This window comes from Pseudorasbora parva, chromosome 4 (genome assembly GCF_024679245.1).
Source record: "Pseudorasbora parva isolate DD20220531a chromosome 4, ASM2467924v1, whole genome shotgun sequence".
In the NCBI taxonomy this organism is placed as follows: domain Eukaryota; kingdom Metazoa; phylum Chordata; class Actinopteri; order Cypriniformes; family Gobionidae; genus Pseudorasbora; species Pseudorasbora parva.
In genome coordinates this window covers 42,239,188-42,262,082 of record NC_090175.1, presented here as the reverse complement: position 1 = coordinate 42,262,082, position 22,895 = coordinate 42,239,188, and the positions used below count along the sequence as shown (strand labels likewise).

The 22,895-nt window shown below is 39.1% G+C and overlaps 1 protein-coding gene across 3 annotated transcripts in view; it reads right to left on the bottom strand.

The window, feature by feature from the left end:
- Positions 1 to 22,895, bottom strand: part of klhl5 (kelch-like family member 5) — a 94,654-nt gene that overhangs the window by 13,918 nt on the left and 57,841 nt on the right. For all 3 annotated transcript variants that reach the window (XM_067441863.1, XM_067441862.1, XM_067441861.1), the window contains 5 exons: positions 18,930 to 19,142; positions 8,998 to 9,184; positions 3,281 to 3,505; positions 405 to 567; positions 96 to 308 (listed from right to left, as the gene is read on the bottom strand). In XM_067441863.1, the coding sequence (XP_067297964.1) occupies positions 96 to 308; positions 405 to 567; positions 3,281 to 3,505; positions 8,998 to 9,184; positions 18,930 to 19,142 (1,001 nt within the window). The remainder of the gene's footprint in view (positions 1 to 95; positions 309 to 404; positions 568 to 3,280; positions 3,506 to 8,997; positions 9,185 to 18,929; positions 19,143 to 22,895) is intronic.

Here is a 22,895-nt window from a genome sequence, read left to right as displayed (position 1 = left end):
AAACCATTATTAGCTCTTAGAGCTTTTGTTTTGTTGACAACAACCCGTTTGACATGGACCCCGTTACTGTCCTTTTTTCCCCCCGGCCCATTTACCTTTCAACACAGTCTGACAGTTTAGATGCTAAGCTTGAGGCTGGGGCATCATGCCCACCGATAGCATACAGAAAGCCATTCCACGTCGCTACACCAACACCGCCTCTGCGTTTCGACATGGGAGCACAGCTGCTCCATTTGTTGGTGTGAGGATCGAAACACTCCACTGATTTCAGGCATGAACTTCCATCCCGGCCACCCACGGCATACAGCCTTAAAAGAGAGACCGAGAATTTTATAGTCAACATTTGAATGGCATATGTGGAGTCTATTCAATTAGAGAAACAATTTTATGCTTTCTGTGCTTACTTGCTGTTTAAAACAGCAACTCCCACAGTGCTTCGAGGTGTTGCCATGGATGCAACAAAGCTCCATTGGCGAGCTTGAGGGTCCCAGCGTTCCACCGTGCTGAGATAACTCCAACCGTCATGACCTCCTACTGCATACATGGGACCTTCTAACACTGCAACACCTACAAACACATACAGATGATCAGACATTATACAAAAGCTTTCAGGTGGAAACATTTTAAGCAACATTCAAGTGCAATAGGCTTGAAAATATCAGGAAGGCCTATGATTTCTATGATGCAGAAAATATGAACGGATGTAATTCCGAACGAATGTTACAACACAGAATGTCATGGAATTTGATCAAATTTGACGAATAAATCAAAAGTATGGCTATAGTTCGATCAAATTGCAATATGGACTAGTGTCAGTGAATATTAAACCAAAAAGACTGCTGAAGACTCCATGTTCTGCATGTCTTTGTGTAAATGAGCAGCACAGTTTCATCTACTATACACAAACTGAAGCATGTGTGGCGCTGATGGTGTTTTCAGCGTCTGCCATCTCACTATATGAGGACATAAACAAATTAACTTCATCTCTGGGAGTCACTTGACCTGCATTTTAAAATTTCATTTGATAAAACTATTGTCAAATACACAGTGAAACTCAAAGGCCTTCGCTACAAGCTGCCAAACAAAAAGTTCAGTTCAACTTATGACAGAAACATGTCACTACTATACTGTAGAAAGTACTTAAAACAACAACAAAAATAACAATTTATTAAAACGTTAAAAAAAAATTCATTTAAAATGTAGGTATTCATTTGATTACAATCACTTTTGATAAGACATTTTTATTAAAGGCGTCATGAACTGTTTTTAAAAAAAATTATACTGTTGTCTGAGGTCAACTAATGACGTTTGTGTGATTTTTACATTCAAAAACATCATAACTAATAAGTAATAGTCTATTTTCTACACTGGTTTTGAGGCTCTCTCCTGAACGCTGGGTTTTGATGGGCGTGACGCACTGGAGACTTGGAAGTAAACGCCCAAGGCTAGGACTGGATACGATTTGCATATTTAATGAGCTTCAGCTCCACTGTCAGTTCAGTTCACATGAGGGAGGGATTGTTTTCAATGTGGCAACCTGAATGATTTTCTGGATCACAGGGCTCGTAAACGTCTTTATCAAACAAACACAATTATTTATTTCTCATCCACCCACGATTGATTGGAATATTACTTGGAATATTACTTGTTGCACCACTCCTGTCGGATCCAATATAGAAGCCATGTGTTTTAATTTCCATTCGCCTTATTCACCTGGCGGCCATTTTGAAAACTCTAACGCCGTTGTGGGGTACACAAACCCGGAAGCTGGACTCCGATACAGTACTAATCAGTAGCAGCATTCTGTTTCACTGCACTTCGTCACTCAGGAAAAAATCCTACAGAGGACAAACCTTTCACCGTTTTCCGGAGGATAAGGGATTACATGGAGAGTGGATTTAAAAAAATATCAGAAGGGATCCTGGTCGTAATTTCTGCATTTTACTCCAGACGAAGTTCGAAAGACTCAAGCAATAGCAAGACTGGGACATGTCAAGTCAGCTTTATTTAGCACTTTTACAATACCGATTGTTCCAAAGCAGCTTCACAGTGTTAAACAGGACAATATTGCAACAAAATTTGATTCGGCTGCAGTCATTCTGGAGAAAACGGTGATGTTATCAACTTATTTTAATCTATCATATAGTGTCAACGTGGGCAGATCAGTATTATAGTTGATACAGTTAATTTACATGTGGGAGATATGTGTATGTATAAGCTACTGGATCTTCATATATGTAAAATAAAATGTCCATTTATCTAAAGAATAAAGTACAATTTTATTACACATGGATGATGTCTTTCATAACTTTACAACTGGTCAGAACATCAGATAGAAATAAGTCATTCAAAAACATTGATAGGCATACTGGTCTAGGTTTGTAAATGGTAACTATGTACATTTATTGGTATGGAGGAATACAAATGGCCTGCTTGTATATTGTAAGTATGGAAAAACGTACCAGAAAAGGGCAGAACATTAGAAATTACATTAGGAGGAAAATTAAAAAACATTAACAAATGAAAACTTATTTCATATTATCAGTGAAAACATATTATCAGTGATGCATTACATGATTTTGTTACACACAGCAGGCAGAAAGTGCAGTGAAACAGAATGCTGCTATTGATTAGTACTGTATTGGAGTCCAACTTCCGGGTTTGTGTACCCCACAACAGCGTTAGAGTTTTCAAAATGGCCGCCAGGTGAATAAGGCGAATAGGAAGCTTATGCAGCAACTGTGTTCTTCTACAGCCAGGAATATAGTGCAATAACTTGCTATCTTCTTCGGCATGTTTATGGCTGCTGGCTAGCGTGATCCGAACAGCTCCATGAGTCGGTGGGCGGGACTACTGAATTAGATGTGCTGTAGAGGCGTTGTTTCGCAACAGATGACATCAAGATGCGCACACAACCGTTTTCTGGGCCTGGTGTCTATAAAAGTTTTTCTTTGACTAAAAATTACATTTTCAGCTCTGAAACTTACAGGATATTCTTATATTAAAATGACCTTTTATATATCAAAAGCTCAAGGGAAAGTTGATTGCTCAATTCATCACCCCTTTAAAACTGAATTTCTGGAGAGAAAAAATTAATAGGAGACTAATTGTTAAAGTATAATAATTCTTAATAAATAACTCACAATTTGGTCAATTAAATAAGTGAAGAATTATTATTATTTTTATATAAAACCCTCAATATTGTGTCAAGCAATCAAAAAAGAATTGAATGACCATGAATTCTCCAATGAAGACACTAAATGCAAATGTTATTCCTCACCTAGGCCGTGTCTGTGAGTGGACATGGGTGGCATGACGCTCCAGCTCTTGCTGCGGGGGTTGTAACATTCCACTGTGTTGAGAGTTTTGAGGCCATCTCGTCCTCCAACCACATATAGGCGGTCGTCGAGAACAGCCACGCCGAATTGCAGCCTTCTTCCACTCATAACGGCCACCTGCCGCCATGTGTCCCTCCGTAAACAGTACTGCTCAATACTAGTGGCCCCTTTAAAAACAATGACAATTCATTATAAAGACATCTGTGAACCACAACTGCAAGAATTCAGATACATTCCCTATTGATACAGAGAAAACTTAAAGCTCTTTAAAGCCTTGATTTTTACAGATAATAAGCAGAAATATGGAGAAAACTTATTTTTGTGAGGTTTATGCTTATAAGTACAAATTTAAGATAATACATTTATTAACAAGATACATTTGCTGAAAACAAATCTTAAAAAGTATTTCAGGCTGTTGAGGCATTTTTACTGGGTACAGGGAATCCACTGGGAACACAGTTGACCCTGTTTTTAACCATCTCTGAGTTATTTAAACAAGAAAAGAAGAACAGGAGGTATAACGCCCTAAGGACCAAACTGTGAAAGCAGAAGTCTCCATGATTCTTTTCTAGACAATTAGCTAGTTTTGTCTTCTAAAAATGTACAGTAATTGCATGGTTATTAGTAAGATTCAAAAAGCCTTGTAAACCTGGTATTACAGGTCATTGGCTTTATAAATGCAACCATTTTTTAACCATAACCTGCAAGGTAAATATATCATAAATAGGGATGTGATAAAGTATATATCTATATATATTTTTATCAAATTAATTACACAATGTAGCAATTAATTAATCTAATTAATCGCACATAAAATTTTGCTGAAAAATTACCACCAAAGGAGAATTTAGAGTCATTATTCTGTTAATTGAAAATAGACATTACAAAAAATAGCTTTAGAAAAAAAAAACATTTTTTCAACATAGAATGTATTACAGTGTTGGCCAATAACCTGAAACATACTTCTAACTATTGCCAGAACTACCTGCGATGGAAGGAACCTGCTGGATTATTGAAAATGATGGACTGGCCCCCTCAAAGTCCGGACCTCAACCCCATTGCACATTTTGAGTTGAACTGAAAATGAACTGGACAGATCTATTGTAAATTCAAAAGGAAAGCCTTTGGGTTCAGTTGCAGAAGGCATGGAGGTTAGAATTCGTGTTGAAGTTCTCAGAGGAAATATATTCACACTATGCCAGAGAGATGTAATGCTGTAGGTGGACATACTAAATATTTAATATTAAAAACAGTATGACTCTTTATCTGATATTTGATGGTCAGAGCAACCAGCTGTCAATATATTTTGACATCTGGCAGGTGTTCTAATAATTTTGGCCACCACTGTACATAAAAACTTTTAGGCTTTAATGTCTATGAGGGTGAGTAAACGATGACTTTATGTTAATGTATGCGTTTAAATTATGTTAATTTAAACGTGTTCAAAATATTTGCTGCAATTAAAATTTGTTTTTTGTTTTTTCCCCATCATCCTTTGGCTTGTGTTACAATATATGATCACGCTCTTATCAAAGGCCTGGGCGATAAAACAATAAGGATAATTATCACAATATAATTGCCCTTGATAAAACAATAACAACAGTTCAAAAAAATTCTTGATACAATTATGCGTAATGCTGCGCATGCACATTGCAGACCGGGAAAAATATGCGACAGCGAAGAAAACTCAGAGCTCACGACCAGCTCGGAGGACACAGATATCGTTGATAAGTTAGTTCGCTCAACTTCAGTGGTTTGGAGATATTTTGGCTGTCCCATCACACGTAAAAAAGAGCGACGTTCAGGCACTGCTTATCATAGGTTCACCACATGGAATTAAATTATAAAATGATCATGCTTCTTCGAAGTTCTTCCATAAAACATTGAGCCCAACACAGCGGTAAATCTACATTAACTACATTCTCTCGTCTTATCACAGTGTTAGTTGTAGTGGGTGACTTGCAAGCTAACGTTACCAAACTATAATCAATAAAACATCTGACTTGTACATCGCTATCATTTTTGTTTGTCTTTGGTGATGTATTAATTACTCAGCATCACCTGCATCAAAAGAGAATGTATCACTTTAAATCCGATGTTTAAAGTGAATAAAATAGACTAGACAGCCCTTACTAGAGATCAACAAATACTGAACTTTGCCCTTTCCCGACCAGCCCACTGTCGGTGAGGTGTGTGTGTGTGTTGGTGAGATGTGTGCGCGTGTGTGTGTGTGTGTGTGTGTGTGTGTGTGTGTGTGTGTGTGTGTGTGTGTGTGTGTGTGTGTGTGTGTGTGTGTGTGTGTGTGTGTGAGCCTGTTTATGTGGTTTATGAGGACACAAATTTGTATAACTACATGGGTATTACACTGGTATTACACTATAAATGTGGTTTATGAGGACATATCAAATGTCCTCATAATTCAAATAACTTTAAAAAACATAGTAAATGATGTTTTTTGAGAAAGTAAAAATGCAGAATGTTTCCTGTGATGGGTAGGTTTAGGGGCAGGGGCAGTGTAAGGGGATAAAAAATACGGTTTGTACAGTATAAAAACCATTACGCCTATGGAGAGTCCCTGTAAACCACATAGACCAACACACACGTGTGTGTGTGTGTGCGTGCGTGCGTGCGTGCGTGCGTGCGTGCGTGCGTGCGTGCGTGAGTGAGTGAGTGAGTGAGTGAGTGAGTGAGTGAGTGAGTGAGTGAGTGAGTGAGTGAGTGAGTGAGTGAGTGAGTGAGTGAGTGAGTGAGTGAGTGAGTGAGTGAGTGAGTGAGTGAGTGAGTGAGAGTGAGAGAGTGAGAGTGAGTGAGTAATTATCTTGGTCTGGTTTTAACACCCACTGGAAACTTTAAATTAGCAATTAAAACATTACTTGCAAAAGCCCGCAGAGCCCTGCACGCTATACGAATGAAATTATTTAAAATAGACATCCCCAATAGAATCTAGACAAAGATATTCGATAGCGTCATCCTGCCCATTGCACTGTACGGAAGTGAGGTCTGGGGCCCAGCAAGTAACTTCAGCCATAAGGTCTGGGACAAACACCCTGTAGAAGGCCTACATGTAGAGTTCTGTCGAAACATACTCCACGTCCACAGAAACACACCGAACAACGCATGCAGGGCGGAGCTAGGCCGACTGCCCCTTAATCTAACCATTAAAAAAAGAGCCTTGAAGTTCTGGATCCACCTACACTCAAGCTCTAAAGATGATCTTCATTTTAAAGCCCTACAAACCCAGAAAAGTAATCTCTGTGTAATGGTGTCAGAACTGATGAACAAAGCGTATACCACTGCTCCTGTAAAATCTGCAGAAATCAAAGAAATAATGAAAAACGAGAGAGAGGCATATATGAAACATCAAACCAAAGAGCAAAGCCGTCTCCAATGTTATCTGGGACTAAACAGAGTACAGTCTGGCTAACTATCTCATCTCAGTCAGAAACACAACACACAGAGCGTTATTAACCAAGTACAGGCTGAGTGACCACACGCTGGCCATAGAAAGAGGGCGGCATAAGAAGACATGGCTGCCCACAGAAGAGCATATCTGTAGAGAGTGTAGATCAGGAGCAGTGGAGACAGAGGCACACTTCCTCCTCCACTGTGATAAATACACCGCCCTAAGAGACTCACTGTGTGGTCAAATACAACATTATCACATTGTCACTACACCATCCCCAAAAACTGAAGGTCTTACTCGGTGAAGGACCTGCTTCCACTTATATAGCACAGCATATCTATAAATGCCAAAAATTGAGATGTACTGAGTGAACACATCCTGATTAATAATATATGTATTGCTTATTATGTGTATATATAAATATAAATGTGAATATGTTTGATTTATGTTTCTGTTTTGCTTTGTGAAATGCTTTGGCAATATGTACCCATGTATGTCATGCCAATAAAGCACAATTGAATTGAATTGAATTGAGTGAGTGAGTGAGTGAGTGAGTGAGTGAGTGAGTGAGTGAGTGAGTGAGTGAGTGAGTGAGTGAGTGAGTGAGAGAGTGAGAGTGAGAGAGTGTGAGAGAGAGAGAGAGAGAGAGAGAGAGAGAGAGAGAGAGAGAGAGAGAGAGAGAGAGAGAGAGAGAGAGAGAGAGAGAGAGAGCGAGCGAGAGAGAGAGAGATGCACGGTGAACCAATCCACTGTGAGGCAAGAGAGGGAGGACTCAAAATGTTTCTTAACTTAAAACGCTCTCTTTTTTTGCCCATTTGCGTTTTTAGTGTTTTACTACTTACACAATTAAGTATATATAATGAATGGTATTATTGATATACAGTGTAATGTAAAAACATGCGGACCGCAGTTAAGATTTTAATAAATAAATCTGCCTCAGTTTTGATAAATTGTTCACCTGTTTGTCATGTTTTGACAATAAAGGGTAGTTTAAAACCACAGTTAATTGTCTGTTTTCTACATCTTTCACTCAGGAGCAAAAATATACCTTTAAAGAAGTAAAGATTTTACATTTATCGTGATATTTATCGATATCGACTGATATGAAAAATTATATTGTGATAATTTTCGCCCAGCCCTTGGCACAATATGGATGTTTTTTGGATTAAAATATCCCAAAATCACTAGAACAATGTTACATATTTTGTTAATTTGTGTAATTATCCCAAATGTTCCCAAATCCCAAAGAGAAATAAGCTATTTTAGCCAGGACATGGATCATGTCTGTGTGTTGCCTATCAATGATATTAGACTCGCGTTACCCTTGATAAAGATGCTTTCATATATTATGTTTTATTAGAGAGGTGAGCAACTGTTTGGATATATTAATAGACTGAAAACGAATCATTGATAAATCGCTCAACACGGTTATTCTTATTATTAAAATCTAATTTTCATGATTTAACTTAAGTACCATGTTTTACCAAACCTAATATCGATCTGACTTACTGCAGTGTGCAACAAATGTCTCATAGTAGCCACCGTGCGAAAGTAGAGAGTAGCATTATAACATAACTTTCAACACACTCAAATAATCTATCCATTTAAACAGCGTTGCATACACATGACCCGAAAAAAAGCAAGAGGTTGTCTGCGGCATAATAAAATCTCCACAAAATCCAGGCGTCATCAAGCTACACCTTTGTTTTGAATAAGTGACCTCTAGCAGTGAAAAATTACATACTGTGGCTTTAATGAAAAATATTATGAAATCCCAATGGAGAACATGAATGGAATCAAGTGAGCGGTCACTGTAACACTTTATACGCTACTCATTACAAACTATAAATCATGTGAATCACATTCAGCAAAGACCATTGCCTTTCAGCCTCATTAAACATAATACACACTTCAGGTCTTACTACTGAAAAAGCATTTCTGCACGTACGTAACATATCAGACCTTTCACCATAAAGAGGACACAACACTAATTTAAATACAACTTAAATCAATAAAAAAAAACCTATTTAAATGTAAAACGTTTGCTGTTTAAAGCACCATTAATTCAAAAGACTCAAGACTATCCTGTGAAAATGGTAATGTCTACTAATGTCTCACTAATGGAGAAAATCTGACAGGTAGAGTGAACGAGGGAGATGCAGTAGGACCTTGCTATCAGCCCAGATAACGTTTAAAACACAAAAGAGAAGGCATGTAGAACTATAGAAAAACGTAAAAATGATATGAAAGGATTACCTTTTGTGGCATCCATGCCACCCACGGCAAAAAGTGCCCCTACAGTGGCCTTGCGTGGACGTGTTCTTGGGCTCTGGAGGAGCGGCCGTCTCTCTGGCAACAAATGATACTTCATGGCCTCCATCACCAACCGCTGACACTCCACACTGTCCCTTAGCAATGGATTCGCCTCCATATCGGCTAAAAACTGCATGAAGAAAAGATAATAACTGTATGACCCATAAACTACAGATTACAAACTAATTATAAATTCTATTATGAATGATCAAATGATATTTGTTTAGAGGATGGCGTTAATACCTTCTCAAAGCTATATTTACCCATTAAGCATTGTTGCTTGGTTAACATCATTTTATCTCTGCATAATAAACTAGGATAAAAAAGACACTTCAGCTCACTTCAGGGCACCTTGGTGTTTACCGTAAACCCGTTGCTGTTCAATTGCTTCTCTAAAAGCTGAAATCCCATCAGTCATGCTGTCATAAAGACCAAGGAGCTCCTTGCCAACTTCAAGATGTTGATTTATGTTGGAGAAGATTAGCTTTAAGATTAGCTAAAAGCTTTGAACTTTCCAGACAGGAAGGGTATTTGTAAGAGAACTGACCAAGACACCAGTCACAACACTGACAGGTTGGAGAGTTACTTGTCTCAATTTTCTAAAACGAACAAAACTGCATCTGCAAGGGAATGTTAAGAAGAAAATATCAGCGTATGATTGTCCACAATGTCTACCAGTTGACAAACTTCTACAGGTTTAGTGTGTTTATGGTATATCGCTCACCTAGTTGAGAACCTGAATAGTCAAGAATCACTCCGAGGTCTATTTGGCACAAACCAATTACAGCTCTATAGAGGTAACACCATGACCAATCATACGCTGGTGTTGTTGTCAGCTGGAGGGACTGAACGTTTCTCGACATCAACAACAACATGAAAAAAGCTGTATCCATGCAAAACACTGGCCGTGTTTCCACTGTCGGGGCCAAAAGTGAGTGTGCTAGTGCGTGCCAGGGCAATTGTGTTTCCCACTGTCAATTCCTGGGCTTCCTTAGAACAAACAGCCAGGGTTTTTTGGCCCGCCAAAACTGGGTTCATGAGTGGTCATGAACAAAGGAGGAGTTTAAATGAGTCAGGAGACGGTTAACATCTCATTTCCCATGTCATTATAACAAGCTAAATTCAACATTTATGCATTTAAAAAAAAAAAAAGCTTGAAACTGACGTTGAAATAACTTTCTTGCTATAAGATTGGGATTCACATCACTGTATGAGGCAGAAATATATTAGCATCACCTTTGCCATCGCATACTTGTGCTAAACATTGTGATACTTAACCATTTATGCTAACCATACTTATGCTAACCATTGTGATAATAAATATACATTTATGGAAAATACCAGAGATGGCATAAAGAATGTAGACAAATCCTATTTAATTATAATTGTGTATTTATTTACACATGTACTCGTATATATCTCATAACTCTTGTTTTCTTCTCATGAACTCCCTCTGTTAATCTGACTGAGAGGATAACAGTATAGTGGTACGGAAGAGATCACTCAAACCTTCTCAGATCGCATAATTTCATGGAAAATTAATAGAAATGCTCACTCTTTCTAGAGAAACACAAACATGACGCATACATGATATCTTATCAATATTTTTCTAAAGCCGTGTTTCCACCACAGGAACTTTCCCCAGGAACTATAGGGACTTTGGGGTGTTACGCTGTGTGTTTTGACCTCAAGGATAAGGATCTAAAGGAATTCCTGGGACAAATTGTTCTGGGTAATTTCAGTGGAAACGTGGCTTAAATGTGTAAGCCTTTGGACTTAAAAGCCTTAATGGAGTTGTTTGTGCATTCTAGTGATCGCAAATAAATGGAAGGTGTAACCAAATTGGTATGTGTTCTGTGAAATGGTATACCAGTATGATTCAGCATGACTGATGTACACTAATGAGACAAATTAATAAATAACTGCCATTATTGCCAAAAAAATATTGTAAAACATTGGTCAAATATCAATGCTGGAAGCTAGAGTCATTACGTTTTTTAGGGTTTTAGGGTAGTGCTGCAGAACTACTGGCCCGACAGTGGAAACGCAACATGATTTTGGCCTCGGTGCTTGAGGTCCAAGGCTATTGGCCCCACCTGCACTGGCCTGGCAGTGGAAAAGACGCTATTGAGAACGTTTCAGTCAGCCAAAGATCTACATTTATGGTGAAGACTAATTTTCCTGTAGGATAATTGTCCAAAGCACACAGAAAACTAATCCATTTGAACATCTGTGGTATGACATATAAAACCGGCGTCTAAGAACTAGAATTGGGGCAAATTTGCATTAAAATATAGTCAAAACATTCACAAACTAAAGTGCAAAGTTCCTCCAGACATAGAAAAGACTCAAAAAGAATGAAAATCTAAAGCCTTCCTCCTCAATAAATGGATAAAACACTTTTGATATATGAATGTATTTAATTTATTGATTAACAAATGAATTATGACAAATTATGTTTTCAGATGCTAAATCCATTGTACTTGTATACTGTTCAAGGTTCAATTATTTGACCAAAAATATTTTCATACTGTGAAATATTATTACAATTTAAAATTATTTATTTTTTTTATATATTTTAATATATTTTAAAATATAATCTATTCTGGTGATGGCAAAAACAACAACAACAACAACAACAACAACAACAACAACAACAACAACAACAAAAAACTTACTGACCCCAAACACTGTGTAGCTACATAACATAGTACTAAATGACAATGACACCAAACTATTGACAGTTTGTTATGTTATAGTCAATATAAATTAGCAAGTGTCTGCCAATCTCCTATTGTGCATGATAGAGGTCTTCACGGGGCACCCGAGACCTGTGGACCCGTACGGTTTTGGTTCTATATTTTAAATAGTCAGCCGGGTCCGGGTCGGGTCCCAATCTATTACTTTGGGTTCCGGGTCTGTTAACGTTGTAGCCTATGTAATACGTCAATCGGACTCGGAGAACACCTGGCCATGAGAGTCAGCACGGCTTGTGTGTTTTGTGTAACTTACAAATTGCTAAATTAGGATAAGAAAAGTGTGAGCCGGGAAATGAGGTTTAGAAATACACAACAACAACAACAAAAACACAATCTCTCTCTCGCTCGCTCTCTCCCTCTCTCTTTTGCTCGCGCTCTCTCAGCCGTCTAGAAAGCGGGGAGATTTAATGCATGCGCGCGGTAATAATGTTCTCAAGAATATATTTCAAATCAGCAACAAGACCTCAGGTGAACTGTCATATAAATGTTTTCTGGGATGCTCAAATTGCGCAAAAAAGCTCATATTTCAGGTTGCTCCAGCTGACGCGCGAGTGCAGTCTCAAGCGCTTGTCATGTTTCTATGGCAACCCGAGCTTCCGCAGTGACTGTAATGACTTTAAAAATAATATGAATGAACCGTCCGTCTTGTTTAATCTTAAAGTTCTGCAAGTCAGTTCGGCTCAGAGAGATTATGGCATATAAATAATGCTAACGTAAGCGGCCATGGCACTGAACGAGCAATAGTTATTAGTTCAAAAGGGCAAACAGTCAAAGTTATTATGCGAGTTAACTCATAAAATCCGTTACTGTGAAATAAATTTGACTTTTACAGCTGAAATGATGAGTGAATTAAGCATGCTTGGAACAATTACAGAGGAATATTGTAATACATCTCAATCAAGGTAAGGAAGGGAGACAACGGCTATATATCGTTAGGTAGGCTGACTGAGACAAAAGTTATTTTTCGCAGCTTGTTTATTAACCTGTTAACAGCAGTTTATTGTGTAATATGAGACAATCGGGTCCAGTCGGGTCTGTGTCTTCCTGCCGGGCTCGGTTCCAACTATCAAATAATAGACGGGTCCATGTTGGTTCCGGGTACTATATTTTTGGCATTTCTCGGATCTGCACGGGTCCGGTTCCAGTTTTTGAAATAATAGACGGGTCCGGGTCGGTTCTGTATAGAAGATCGCGGGTCTCTTCGTATTCGGGTACGAATTTTTGGACCCGTGAAGACCTCTAGTGACCCTATGATTTCTCAATAAATGTGTTATTTGAAGGGGAATAAAAACAAAAGAAAATTCAAGTTTAGTTCTGGTATTTCAAATGATATAATACAAAAAAATCTGATTACCAATAACAGCACATTTTTCTGACAGGAGATCTTTAAACACCATAGCGGCAAAGAGCTACAGAATAAACTAGGTTCCCAAACGAACCCTTACCCTCATCCACTTAAAGACACACTTTGATAACCTGACAGTAGTGAATCCTTTGCCGGCTTCTCAGACCTTGAGGGGAGGACTCTGGGGACAGAATGAAGAGAGGAAAACAAGCTTCTGATGAAACTTCTGACAAAAGGTCCTACCTACATTCCATTTAAAAAAAAATAGGGAATCCCAGTGAGAGACACAGCTAGTGTCCCTCCGGGTCTCAAACAGAATGCAGATACTCTTATATAGGTTACAACTCCAGAACAAACATCAAGCTTTTAAGAAGCTAAAACAGAAACAGACACACACACACACAAAACCATTTCCTGCTACAACTTCTAAGAAACTCATTATTGGCTCATACATAAACATCACACAGAACACTCTTTATTCTTTTTCCTCTCATGTCTCTCTTTTTCTAATAATCCTTTTCAAATGACACTTCTCGTGTCTGTTAACGAGTGTTCGTTCATCACATTCATCCTCTCATCTGCTCTGTTTATCTCCTCTCTCAGCTGGCTAGTAAATGGAGAAGGTTTTAATTAGATGGGTGTCTTGGATAGTCAGTAATACGAATGTCGTAATGAATTCTGCTATAGTGATATGGCCCTATAGAGACACTCTATAAGTACATACACATACCAGGGGTCCAAAATTAGGGAGAGAATTGAGAGAATTTAGCATACATAATTATTTCAACATATAAGTTGGAATCGAAGTGTTGGTCAAAAATTTTTATATTTAGATACAGAAATGTATGGAACAAAATAAAAAATTTGTATGTATTTATGTTGTATAGATTTCTGACTGTCATTGTATGTTTTCAGATAGAATTTTCTGACCTCAGAAATGTTATGTCTAATGTAATTCATTAAAATGGTTACCTAGGCAACTAACTGAAATAAAGTTGAAGTAATACAATGACTTAAACTGAATTAAAAGCAAAGCTATATAGAAATATACATAAATAATAAAAATGACAAAATCACGTAACAAAACGGTTAAAACTAAAATAAAAATGTAAAAAACTAAAATATCACTGGCACATACTACATAAACAACATGCATTCACGTGCATATGTGCATATACCATCTTTCAGAACAATCTCACTGAATCCATAAATCATATCCATCACTGCGCTCAGTTTTCGAGTTAGAGCTCCAATATTCTACCCATTCAACACCACATCCACCTCCTCAGTCTCTGCTTTCACTTCCCTCCCACTCTACATCCATCACCCAATACTTCTTTATATCCACTCCTCCCATTCTCCTTCTTCTCTTTGTGCTAAATACAAAAGCTAATCATTTCCACCTCTTTCATGAAAGTGCTCATGTCACATACAGTGAACAAGCACATCTGCCATGAACCAAAATCGATCATCTCCACTGAACGTGAATACTGAGGATATGTGTTGAAGAGAAATTAATATTCTGGAGTTTGGACGGTGGCTTAGAAATGCTTTTGTTCCCTTCACTGGAAAGCACAGAACAACCTGCAATTTACATTTAGATGGAACTGTACAAACTCTGCTCAGCCAGCCACGAGTGGGAGAAGACTCATCTGGAATTATTTAAATATTTTTCTTTTTTTCACCTTAGAGAGGGGGGAATAGAAAGGTAGAAGGAGAGAAAGAGTGGAAAGAAGGAGTTCAGTGGGGTTCATCATGCATTAAAATGATAAAAGTGCAAAGCTTTGAGTTCCGACGAGAAAGAAGCTCAATAAAACTGTGTATCCATTTGAATATAATGTCCTGTCCTGTGCCCACAGACTGAGTTTATGACAATTATATTAAAACACTGCAGTATGCACAATAACCAAGATTACAAATTGTGAAAACTGTCTATTCCTTTGGCATCACATTTTTTTAAAGACAACCAGTGCTAATGCACAAGTTGTAAGTGGTCTAATTCGTAGATGTGTTTTATTTTACATTTATGAATTTGGCAGACGCTATTATCTGAAATGACTTATATTGCATTCAAGGTATACATTTTTATCAGTTTATGCCTTCCCTGGAAATTGAACCCATGACCTTGGTGTTGCTAGTGCCATGTAGTTTGAGCTACAGTAGGGCTTTTATGTTTTACTTCTAACAGCTTTACAACCAAAGTGAAAATCATTGGCAAATTATTTGGATTCAAATTTGTAGTTTAATTTAAAAAATATAGCTATGCGACAAAACTGCAACTCTGCTATTATAATCGCAATGTAATATATATATATATATATATATATATATATATATATATATATATATATATATATATATATATATATATATATATATATATATATATATATATATATATATATATATATATATAAAATAGTTAACAATTGTCTTGATTTACAGCAATATATAAAAAGCAATAAAGTAATTCAGGAACACAGTTTTCTGCTCTTATTTTTATAAATCACAATGAATAATGATGATTATAACATCAAGTTAAATAATCAACAATTATATGTTGTCACAGCCCTGCAATTTAAAAAGGACAATTTAGATAGCTTGTTTTAAAACAGATCGATGTGGAGTTGTATGGAATCTTAGGATGTAGAAGGCAACAACAAACTTTTCAGTGAGTGTATGTGTATGAAGTGAAGAATGTGATAAAAGAAAAAGAGACACACTAACATCCTCCTTATCACACTCTGCAGGCTCCAAAAGCATCTCATCATTGAGAGTACACAACCACAAAGCCCAGCAGAACAGCAATGACCTTCACACACACACACACACACACACACACACAAACACAAACACACAAACACACAAACACACACACACACACACAAAGACCAGAGATACTGTACAGGCCAAATAACAATGCTCTTCTACGCGAACACAAAAACAAAGGATTCTAGCTACAAAAGCTTTCTTTTACACAAACACAATCCAAAATGGATAAGAATGGAATTCATAATGGAATACAGGTACAGCTCTGGAAAAAAAAAGAGACCACTAAACATTGAGAAATCCATGTTAAGTGGTCATAATTTTTTCAACACACAGCATTATTAAACCTTTTTAAAATAGACAAGTTTATATATAGTAGAGTTTAGTTTATATATAGTAGAGTTTAGTTTATATATAGTAGAGTTTAGTTTATATATAGTATTGGAAATACTTCTGGGAGCCCCTATCAGCTTTGAGTGTATACAGAACAGGCCAATGGCATACAAGATTTGCATATCACACTCCGCCTCGCAGCACATGTATAAATAAGGAAGCGGATGCAGCGCACATATCATTCACTTGTATGATGTGTGATGCTAAAATGTTTTAAAAGAGTTCCAGTTTTGGAGAGAAAAAACAGAACGAGAGAGGAGAAGTTCTAAGTGTTGGCGAGAAAGCACTGCAGTGAGACCGCAAGCTCACTTAGAGCAAAAAACTGCTGTTATAACTGCTGTTGGTTTGGTTGGGCATTCCAGTAAAGTGAGTGCAAAACACAGGCTGCACTATCCCCTGTGTTGTTGCTGCGGCCATCTCCCTGTGTGCTTCTTAAAAGAGCGTTTTAAAATTAAAAAAAAAAGAGCGTTAGCATTTTAAAAGAGCTTTTCCCCCTTAAAGACACTGCGTCTTTTTTAAGACACCACTTTTTTAAGACACTGGCACTAGATGACGGTCACAATTGTTGTCTGGGCATTCAGCACACTGAGGCAGCGTTTGTGGATAGTTCATGTACCCCCTTCAAGAACATGACTATTTCGGGGTTGAGGTCAAGACTTCTACTCTCGGGAAGGCGAACTAGAGCTATCCCTACTGGACAGCAGAATAGAGCTACTTCGGCGAATAGCCAGGGTGACCTGAGGATCACAGTTAGGGCTACCCTGCCGAGGCAAACTCCGTGGGCCCCTAATCCCTCTGAAGCATTGCAGCCAGTTAAGTTACCGAAAGAGCGTGCTGGCCCCTCCCTTGGGCATCCAGTGGTGTCTTTTGGGGACTACAGCAGATGACAGCATGACGATCGCTTCATCGGAGGGGGAGCTTTAGTCATCTGGGGATTAAGACTCTGCTGTGTTGCCTCCCTTTTGGGAAAGTGGCATTGCCTAAGACGGACCCAGCGTTGACGGCTGCGCTTGCCCAGGCCACCGAAAAGTTTGGGCTTGTGTGGAACCCTCCACGTTGTCCCGAGCATTCTAGGTTGGACGTCTGGTTTCTCGGGGCAGCCCATGCTGGTTCTCAATGCCCCACTCCAGTGCCTATCTTCATGAAAGTGCATGAAGAGCTCAATATGTCATGGATGGCAACTTCTTCTGCCAGAAACTGACCCAGTCGGGCAGTCGCAATGCAACTGTGTACTCCTGGCATGGTATTCCACGTCACCCATCCAAGGCCTGCAGGTTAACATTCAATTTAACAGGCGCCTGTGGACAGGCTGCGTCCGCCTTGCATGACATGGCGTTGCTCCAGGTGCACCAGGCCCAGGCACTCATAGACATGCAGGAGGGTAGACCTGACCCAGAGCTTCTCCGGGAGCTCAAGGAGAATGTCAGATGTGGCGGAGCATCTGACCCCAGGCCCAGTATTGTAAGCGCACCCCAGTATGTCCCATCGCCATGATTACTATACCATCACTCCATGGCCGTGTCACTAGTTCGGCTCCTCAGTTAAAAACAAATGTGCGCTGCATCCACTTCCTTGTTGATACCCGCGCTGCCGGGCGGAGCGTGAGATGCAAATCTTGCACGCCAATGGCCATTGGCCCATTCTGTATACACTCCCAGAAGTGATCCCAATTTGTCAGCGACGTCCGACGTAAGTCTCAGTTCCCTCCTTCAGGGAACAAGGTTGAATACATAACCGAGACATTTCCTCCTAATCTCTTACATATCGCTTTAAAATACAGCGTTCTGTGCAAAATTCAAAAGGGTTCTATACGTTTTCTGGAATGTGCCGACTTGATCGTATGATCCGCTCTGTGCTATTTTGTCTCGGGACCAGAGCAGACTATGTGTGTACTGCAGGGGTTCATGTGACACCAACGTGAAACCAGACTTCCTTCACCCCAATGTGTTTTGGATGTTTCTATGTTCCTGACATGATTTATTACATGATTTATCTTTGATGAAGTATTTATTATGCATTTTTGTGAACCTTATAGTAAAATGTGACAATTTCAACATTACTTGATGTGTTTCTAATGTTTGTAGGGTCTTTTCTAACATGATTTAACAATAAAAGAGTATTTAGTATTTCTGGACTTATTGCTGTACAGTAAAATTAGCGTGGTGAGTAAATTCTCTATATGTAATGCTCAACATGAATTGTAAGTAAAGTTTTTCAATTATCAGAGCCATTTAGGTGGGATGATACCAATATGATGGCTACAAAGTGGGCTGACTTCCTTAAAAAGAGCTTTTGACAAAGCTCAAAGGCTGTTTAGCATTTTACTGCAAGACATCAAGAAGCATGCAAGCATTAATCACTGTGACTGACCTACTTACTGACTGATAACTCAATTAACCGATTGGCTGATAAAATAATTAATCCAGATTAATGATTTTCTGATGTGGTTGTATGGGTATACTGATCAAGCTGACTGATTAAGTAACAGCATAGCAGAATAAAAGATTGAAGGATGGATGGATGGATGGATGGATGGATGGATGGATGGATGGATGGATGGATGGATGGATGGATGGATGGATGGATGGATGGATGGATGGTTGACTGACCTGTGGTTTAAGCAGGGGTAGGCGGATGTGAGCGAGAAGAGCAGGAAGCTGTGATTGACGGGTGGATGCTTCATGACGTACCCAGCTGAGCAGGGCTGTTACCACGGTTTCCTCTTCTGGAACGTTCATGTCATCAGAAGCTAAAAGCTTCTCTACCTCACCTGCAGGCAAGAGCAGAAACTCTTGATGCCTCATGACCTCCATGAAGTGCTCCTAGGGAGAGAGAAATTATCTGGGTTGGTTGATGGTACAAGGATGTGGTCATCACAGAGAAGGGCATCAGAGTGTGTGTGTGTGTGTGTGTGTGTGTGTGTGTGTGTGTGTGTGTGTGTGTGTGTGTGTGTGTGTGTGTGTGTGTGTGTGTGTGTGTGTGTGTGTGTGTGTGTGTGTGTGTGTGCGCGTGTGTGTGTGTGCGCGTGTGTGTGTGTGTGCGCGTGTGTGTGTGTGTGTGCGCGTGTGTGTGCGTGTGCCTGTGCGTGTGCGTGTGCGTCCTTGTTTATATTACATTGTGGGGACCAAATGTCCCCTTAAGGAGAGTAAAACCTGAGATTACCTCCATTGTGGGGACCAGCAAGCGGTCCTCACTTTTCAAAAGGCCTATAAATCATACAGGATGATGTTTTTTTGAAAATGTAAAAATGCAGAATGTTTCCTGTGATGGGTAGGTTTAGAGGCGGGGCAGTGTAGGGGTATAGAATGTACAGTTTGTACGGTATTAAAACCATTAGGCCTATTGAGAGTCCCCACAAAGATAGTGAACCAGACGTGTGTGTGTGTGTGTGTGTGTGTGTGTGTGTGTGTGTGTGTGTGTGTGTGTGTGTGTGTGTGTGTGTGTGTGTGTGTGTGTGTGTGTGTGTGTGTGTGTGTGTGTGTGTGTGTGTGTGTGTGTGTGTGTGTGTGTGTGTGTGTGTGTGTGTGTGTGTTCAGGAGAAACCCATGAGAGTCATGAATCAGAACTATATTAATAACTAATGACATACCTTATGCTCAAAACACAAGACAATAAAATAATCTGATTTGAGCCTCACTCCAGATTAAATTTGATTAGATTCAACTCCACACATGCAAACATCTAAACTAGTGCCATTATCACTAATCAGGAGCTAATCAGAAGTGTGTGTGTGTGTGTGTGTGTGTGTGTGTGTGTGTGTGCGTGCGTGCGTGCGTGCGTGCGTGCGTGCGTGCGTGCGTGCAAGGGCCTTTCAGCATAGCAACATACAAAACACAAAGTGAATGAGCACTCTCCTGTAATTCTGTCGATTTGACAGATGACATCTACCAAGAAAATCAATTGAAATACAAATTTTAATGGTGGATCAGTAGCATGTTAAATATAAAGTTATGAAAAAAATTAAGAGACCACTTAACAGTGAGAAATCACTTTCCTAATATTGTGTCGGTCCCCCTTTTGCTGCCAAAATAGCCCTGACCTGTTGAGGCATGGACTCCACTAGAACCCTGAAGGTGTGCTGTGGTAGCTGGCACTAAGATGTTAGCAGCAGATCTTTTAAATCCTGTAAGTTGCGAGGTGGGGCCTCCATGGATTGGACTTGTTTTTTCAGCAGATCCTTCAGATACTCCAATGAAATTTGGAGGGCAAATCAACACCTCAAAATCGTTGTTTGTGGCAGGGCGCATTATCCTGCTGAAATAGGCCACAGCCCCCAAGGAATTTCAATGAAAGGGTGTACATGGTCCAAAACAATGTTTAGGTAGTGGTATGTGTCAAAGTAACATCCACATAGATGGCAGGACCTCAGGTAAGGATTCCCAGCCAAACATTGCCCAAAGCATCACACTGCCTCCACCGGCTTGCCTTTTTCCCATAGTACATCATGGTGACGTGTTCCCCAGGTAAGCGACACACACAGCCATCTATCTAAAAGAAAATGTGATTCATCAGACCAGGCCACCTTCTTCCATTGCTCTGTGGTCCAGTTCTGATGCTCACGTACCCACTGTTGGTGCTTTCAGCCGTGGACAGCTGCAGCTATGCAGCCCTATACACAACACACTGTGTTGCACTGTGTATTCTGACATCTCTCTATGATCCAGCATTAACTTCCTGAGCAATTTGATCTACAGTAGCACATCTCTTTGATCAGACCACACAGGCCATCCTTCGCTCCCTACGTGCATCAATGAGACTTGGCCGCCCATGACCCTGTCAGCGGTTCACCACTGTTCCTTCCTTGCACCATTTTTGATAGATACTGACCACTGCAGACTGGGAACACCCCACAAGAGCTACAGTTTTGGAGATGCTCTGACCCAGTTATCTGGCCATCACAAATTTGCCCTTGTCAAACTCAACACACTCAAATTCTTACACTTTCCCATTTTTTTTTTTTTTAACCCATCAACTTTGAGGACAAAATGTTCTCTTGCTGCCTAATATATCCCACCCACTAACAAGTGCTGTGATGATGAGATAATAAATTATTAACTTAACTGGTCATGATGTAATGCCTGATAGATATATTATATACACACACACATTATATATATATATATATATATATATATATATATATATATATATATATATATATATATATATATATATATATATATATATATATATATATATATATATAAGAATTATTAGAAAACACCTTTTGTTATTTTTCCCATTGTTGCACTATGGAATGAAAAGTGCAGTATAAATAAAATCTATTATTATTATTATCATTATTATTATTATTATTAATACTGTGTTTGACCCCATTTTTCCTTCAGAACTGCCTTAATTATACGTGGTATTGATTCAACAAGGTGCTGAAAGTATTCTTTGGAAATGTTGGCCCATATTGATAGGATAGCATCTTGCAGTTGATGGAGATTTGTGGGATGCACATCTAGGGCACGAAGCTCCCGTTCATTATCCTGGTGGAAGTAGCCATCAGAGGATGGGTACATGGTGGTCATAAAGGGATGGACATGGTCAGAAAAAATGCTCAGTTAGGCCATGGCATTTAAACGATGCCCAATTGGCACTAAAGGGCCTAAAGCGTGCCAAGAAAATATCCCCCACACCATTACACCACCACCAGCCTGCACAGGGGTAACAAGGCATGATGGATCCATGTTCTCATTCTGTTTACGCCAAATTCTGACTCTACCATCTGTATGGTCTCTCACTGTCAGAATGACTCAACAGAAATTGAGACTCCTCAGACCAGGCAACATTTTTCCAGTCTTCTACTGTCCAATTTTGGTGAGCTTGTGCAAATTGTAGCCTCTTTTTCTTATTTGTAGTGGTGAGGAGTGGTACCCGGTGGGGTCTTCTGCTGTTGTAGCCCATCCGCCTCAAGGTTGTGCATGTTGTGGTTTCACAAATGCTTTGCTGTATACCTCGGTTGTAACGAGTGGTTATTTCAGTCAAAGTTGCTCTTCTATCAGCTTGAATCAGTCGGTCCATTCTCCTCTGACCTCTAGCATCAACAAGGCATTTTTGCCCACAGGACTGCTGCATACTGGATGCTTTTCCCTTTTCACACCATTCTTTGTAAACCCTAGAAATGGTTGTGCGTGAAAATCCCAGTAACTAAGCAGATTGTGAAATACTCAGACCGGCCCGTCTGGCACCAACAACCATGCCATACTCAAAATTGCTTAAATCACCTTTCTTTCCCATTCTGACCTTCAGTTTGGAGTTCAGGAGATTGTCTTGACCAGGACCACACCCATAAATGCATTGAAGCAACTGCCATGTGATTGGTTGATTAGATAATTGCATTAATGACAAATTGAACAGGTGTTCCTAATAATTCTTTAGGTGAGTATATAAACATAATATTTATATATTATTACTTTTGTCCAGCAAAGATGGAGTACTAGCATTTATAATGTTACAAGCTGCTATAAATGCAGTTTTCCTTTCTTTTTATCAAAACAAAAAATCTCAAAGTTATGAAGAACATTAAATTAAAATAGATGTTTATTGTTAATAACGACCACATTAAA